The following is a 6,000-nucleotide window of genomic DNA, read 5'->3' on the forward strand; positions in this document are numbered from 1 at the left end:
GATAGAGTAGGCTAGTATTTAGATGTGGGATAGGGAGTCATGGTGTGCGAATGTGTCTGAAAAAGATTTAGGAAAAGTCAAAGAAATTATTGGTGTGTCTTTTTAGTTTAAAAAGCAATGTGGTTGTGAGGCTGTGTAAAATAGGATTGTGGACTCGAGCACTAATATGGTAATTGCTAAACTCTGTCCTTTCAGGATGTTTAATAGAGGAGTTAGATCCTAATACTGGATACAGTGAAGAGCTTGGTAAACTTGAAGTAGTTTTAAGCAGGGCTAAAAATCAATTTACATGGACCTTTGAGAAGGGTTCAGAGAACTGAGATTCATTTTTATTTGGAATACTAAAGAGGTGGCTTAATGGAAGTGTTTTCAAATAACTAGAAGATAATAGAGAATGTGAGAGTGGAATACTTATTGTCCTCATTCAGGACAGTGTACAAATTGTACTGTGAGAGATCAAATTATATAATTTAATGCATTTCCTAGTAGTGAGGCTTGTGAATTTGGAAGGAATTAGTATCATAAGGAATTGATATCATAAGTTGGAATCTTCAAGTCTTTTGTTGGGATGCTTTATTGCCTGTATGAATTTGAAAGTGTAGAGTAGATTAACTGTTAAGCTCCCTTTTAGCCATATTATTCTGTGGTATTTCATTTAAGTATTGTGAATTATTGAGAATGCAGACCTCATGATATAAAGGTACAAATTATTTTCCTTTGAAACTAATCCAAAAACTACATTATGTGCCTTTCTTTGTAAAATAGTTCGTTAGGGTTGTGCTATTTAAAATATATTTCATGGTGGATATTCTCAGCCTTGAGCATTTATATATTTACTGGTAAGATTTTATTTATAAATTATACATTTTAAGGAAATTTCTATACATCTAAAACTCTCAAAATATTTTTTTGAAAGGTAAATGCTATTTTATTTGCTTTTCTTCTAAAATACTTCAAGTATGATATATCTGGTGGCAATACTACTACTGTTTTATGTATGGAAAAGGTAAGGCATTGAGATTAACTTTCTCATACTCACAAAATGGGCTGTGTGTGGTGCTGAAAATAAGACCGGGTGTCCTGACTCTGCAGTTTGTGCTGTGTGTTAGACCAGACTGTTTATTTAAAGTTTTATTGCTCCAAAAATCTGTTTATAAGTTTGAGCTCCATTTTTTTCTGTTCATTATAACATAGAGAAACACATTCACATCCCCACAGAAATTTAGTGATACACAGCAACTTTGTTTCACTCTTGACATTAAGTGTACATTCTGTTAACTCTCTTTATCTTATGATTGAATGTTTCAGGTTTTCCTCCTCCACCAGGCGCTCCACCTCCATCTCTTATACCAACAATAGAAAGGTAAATCAGTATAGATAGTGTGAATTTTTGATCATTGGTAGCCTTTTGGCAGAAGAGTCACATATACATATCTTGGTAATGTTTTCAAAGATTTAATTTTATAAATATAGCACCTGCCTTTTAATTCATAAAGTTAGATCTATGTCAGTTGCTTTTATATAAGCTGTTGGACCTATAGTCTGATGACAAAGCAGAGCAAAGAAAACTAAATCATAATATTTTGAAATAGTATCTTGATTTATGACACACTGATTAAAGAAACCCCTAGACTGTTAAAAACTGGGCTACAGTTCTGCGGAAAGTACAAACATAAATTACTGGAAATCATGAATAATGCATGTCTCTTTGGGGATTAAGGAAGGACAACTATTACGGGACCATAGTGGAAAAAAAGCTCTTACTCCTTGACAGCCTGCTGCATTGCAGCTTCCACAGAGAAGGGTTGGTGCATCCATTCTGCATGGCAGTATCCTTATTTTTATACCCTGTATTTATGGTTTATGGTAGCTAGAATGCTGTGCTAAAGAATATTTCCCTCATGGGTGGCAATATGGTGTTTAACAGCGTAGGCTTTGGAATCATCACACAGTATTGCTAGACAAGGTTCATAAACGTTTTGAGATTCTCTTTCCTTTTTTACCAAAAGGGTTGATAGAGCTATGAAGATTTAAAAAGCTAGTGAATATAAAGCATCAGCATAATTCTTGGCAGATAGAAATCACTAATAAGAGCTATTGTTAAGTCCCTGTTAAACACATACTTGTTTTCTCAATCAAAGATCTTAAAAAGTATTATTTATTGATCCTGTCAGTGGGGCTGAATTATTGATTTATAACTATTAAAACAACTTTTGAAGACTGAATTTTAAATCTCAAATATTTTATTAGCTTAAATGTTTCTATTTCACCTGTGAGTCAAGCTGAATTGATTGGATTATTTGTGTTAAATGGCACTATCAAGTTCTATTTTTTGTGTAAAATTAGGTGTTAGATTTAATGTTTTTGAAGTTTAAAAGCCTATGTTTTAGTATTAAAAAAAACTACAGAATCATCAATCATGGTGGTTGAATAAAAGTTACAATTTTGCCTTCATGTTTTTCCATTTGTACCAAACTATTAAAATTCAGAACTTATTTGCAGCAAACATAAAAATACATTTTTTCCTTCAACAGTGGACATTCCTCTGGTTATGATAGTCGTTCTGCACGTGCATTTCCATATAGCAATGGTAAGTATCATTATTAGTTGCCTAGATTCCATTTGAGTCAGTAAAGTACTTAAATATTTTTAAAGCAATAAAAAAAACATACTTTCGTAGTTGAAAATCACATCTTACAGAGCAATTTAAAAATATTAACCAAAGCAATAACTGGGTCTGCATATCTACAAAGTTATTTAACAGAATAATTTTCAAGTATTTATCACTTGTACTTTTAAAAATTAATAAATGGTGACACAACAGGGATGTTTATACTTTGCCTTTTTCTGAAAGGATTTGTCACCAATTCGTCTTTATTATTCGTACCATTTCTGTTCCTTGACTTGAGGCATCCAGCTAACCTTCTTATCTTTCTCCCTCACTGGTTTAATTTTTCTTCTGAATCACTCGTAGGTCCTCTTTTGAGTTCAGTCTTGACAACTTTATTGCAAGGACTTCTGATACTGCTTAGATCTCTTGATCGTTCATTCATCTATTTTTAAAATGATTTGCATTGTACTAAGTTTTAAGGGTCCACTGAGCGGTATATGGTGTTTGCCTTCATCAGATTTATAGGCTTGTGGGGAAATGGCCAGGTGAAAGGAGAAGAGGGTGTCATGGGAGCACAGAGGAGGGGTCTTCTACTCCATAGGGGTGGAGCAGTAGATGATTTGACTTCCAGGCTATTCAAAGACGTGGGGGTGAGCGAGAACACGGAAGGCTTTTTATGAACTGAAAGAGGCGTCGTGTGGCTGGAGTGTAGAGAGTATATGGTCAGGCAGGGCATTGTAGCCATGCTAGGGCGTGTGGACTGTGAGGAGCCAGTGATTTCTATGTGAAATTGCTGCTTTTACAGTTTGAAAAATCTCCATTCCGGCTACTTACTGTGAGGAAATTGTGGATTTGTAGGGTGAGTAGAAAGGTGGGAGGTGGCAGAGATGCCTTCTTGGATTGGGAGAACAATAGAGGAGTGAAAAAACATTTTGTCTCTACTCTTCATAGTTCTTAGTTAGGATGGACCCCTATAACAAAAGGCAGAGTAACAAGAGAAAAATAAGCTTATTAACATGTATACCTTATCCATGCAGGGAAATACCTGGGAGATGAGTAGTTCTCAAAGAGGTGGCTTAGAAATCCAGTGTAGATAGCACCTCCAACAGAGAGTAGCAAATAATTTAGAGAAGTGACAAGACAAAAGAAAAGGACTTTGAATCTCTAGGGGTGGCCAGTTGTGGAAAGGCAAGATATATATAGAGGGGGGATGGGCGGAGAGGGGGAGAGAGAGTGCATCAAGCCTAGTTAGTCAGGTTTGTCATGTAGTTCCTCTGATGCCTTCTCCAGGCTGCTAAGGGCCTAAAGTTATTTTCAGTGATCAGCTTTTGTCCTCTTGGGTAGAGAGGAGAGCAGGGACACCTTTACCTTTGTAGATTTGTGTCCTGCTTTTAGGCAGCGTTTGGGAGGAACAGGCTAGAGAGCTTTTCTTACTTCTGATACTCAGTTGCCTTCAGCTCAGAGCAATCCTTATGTTAAAGAGGCATGTTTGGGGATGGCATGTTCTGGTATCCTGCAGAAGGAATCCAAGGGAGAAACTAGGATGTCATATACTCAGTACCACTGAGGATGGAAAAAACTGAATGGACTCCAAAGGTATTTATGTGGTGCAATCTGTAAGTCTTGGTGGTAGATCAGAAATATTAATAGCGAGTAGGTCTGTACTTGCATTTTTTTCTGTTCAGTATAACGGAGAAGCACATTCGTATCCCCACGGAAATTGTGGGGTTTTGATAGAACCCTACATCAGATTAAGGAAATTCCCTTCCTCTCCTCATTTTCCAAGGGCTTTTAAACTATGAATGGATATCAAGTTTTATCAGATGCTTTTCTGAGATGATCATAATTGTTTTTCTTTTCTAATCTGCTAATGTGGCACATTATATTTCTGTATTTTTCTTATATTAAGCTACTTTTGATTGAGATAAACCTAACTTGCTCCTAATTGATTATCTTTTTATTTGTTTTAACGAATAAACACTGACTAAGTTCGTATGTAAGATTGCCTATGATTTCTTTTATTTGTACTGTCCTTACCTGGTTTTGGTATGAAGGTTATACCAGCCACATGGGATAAGTTAGGGAGTAATCTCTGTTTTTCGTATTGTTCTGGAAGTTTGTGTATTATAATACCAGAATGGTCTATACCTTATAAATTAATAGAACCCACCTGCAAAAGGCATCTGGCCTTGTAGGAAGGTTTTAAAGTACTGATTTAATGTCTTTAATAGTTAGGAGAGTATTCAAGATTTCTTTTCTTCTTGAATCAGTTTTGTTTGGTAAGTTTTTTCTGGTTTTGGGGTTTTTTTAAAGGAATTAATCCATTTCAGCTAAGTTTTTAAGTGCATTGGTATAAAGTATATAATCTCTTTATTGTTTAATCTCTGCAGTGTCAGTAATAATGTTTATGTATTCTCTTTTTTTCTTAATCTTGTCAGAACCTCGTCATGTTTTGTTTGTCTAATCTTCAAAAACCAACTTTCAGCCTTTTTCTATTATATGGCAGTTTTCTATTTCCTTGATTTCTACTCTTTATTATCTCTCTTCTGTTGGATTATTCTGTTCTTTTTCTGAGCTCTTAAATTGGAAAATAAGCTCATTATTTTCGGTCTTTTCTGACATAGTGTTTTAAGACTAAATTTCCCTCTAGAACAATTTGTATCCCTAAACTTTTGATATGTTGTGTTTTTTTCTATGTTTAGTTTCTGATGGTTTAAATTGATGATTTTTTTTGACCCATGAGTTATCAGAAATGTGTTTTTAATTTGAAATGGATGGGAATTATTTTCTTACAACTTTTAAATTTGACTTCTAACTTAAATTGCATGGTGGTCAGAGAACATGCTGTCTGTTATATTCATCCTTTGAAAGTATTTGTGTATTTTTATAAATGTTTCGTATGTTTCTTTGTCATGGGCAGTATTCTATAGTACATCCATTAAATCAACTTTATTAACAGTGTGTTGCGCAGATCTTCTCTATCTGTGGTGATTTTTTTTATCTGTTTGGTCTGCCAGTAATTAAGAGAAGTATGTTCATCTATGATCATGGTAGATATTTTTACCTTTCTATTAGATTTTACTCTTTAAAAATTAATGCAATATTGTTAACTACCTGGAAGTTGAAATTTGTTGTCTTCTTGGTGAATTGCATTATCCATATTCATGTAGCCATCCTTTCTTTCCCAAGTAATGCTTTTTATATAAATCTGTTCTGTCATTAATATAGCTATTCATTTTTGAACTGGAGGCTGTTAGTATTTTTCATGTTTTTTCCCCTTCTATCTTTTCCAACCTTTCTGTGATTTTATGTCTTTTGTATTCGGAATATATAGTTAGGTTTTTAAAAAGTACAAATCAATAATATCAGTCTTTTAACTGATAAATTCA

The 6,000-nt window shown here is 34.3% G+C and overlaps 1 protein-coding gene across 1 annotated transcript in view; it reads left to right on the forward strand.

Moving 5' to 3' along the window:
* Positions 1–6,000, forward strand: part of FIP1L1 (factor interacting with PAPOLA and CPSF1) — a 72,009-nt gene that overhangs the window by 52,137 nt on the left and 13,872 nt on the right. Inside the window, exons 15-16 of the mRNA XM_012641087.1 lie at positions 1,309–1,363; positions 2,535–2,590. Coding sequence (XP_012496541.1) covers positions 1,309–1,363; positions 2,535–2,590 — 111 coding nt within the window. The remainder of the gene's footprint in view (positions 1–1,308; positions 1,364–2,534; positions 2,591–6,000) is intronic.

This window comes from Propithecus coquereli, unplaced genomic scaffold (genome assembly GCF_000956105.1).
Source record: "Propithecus coquereli isolate 6110/MARCELLA unplaced genomic scaffold, Pcoq_1.0 Scaffold162, whole genome shotgun sequence".
Lineage (NCBI taxonomy): Eukaryota > Metazoa > Chordata > Mammalia > Primates > Indriidae > Propithecus > Propithecus coquereli.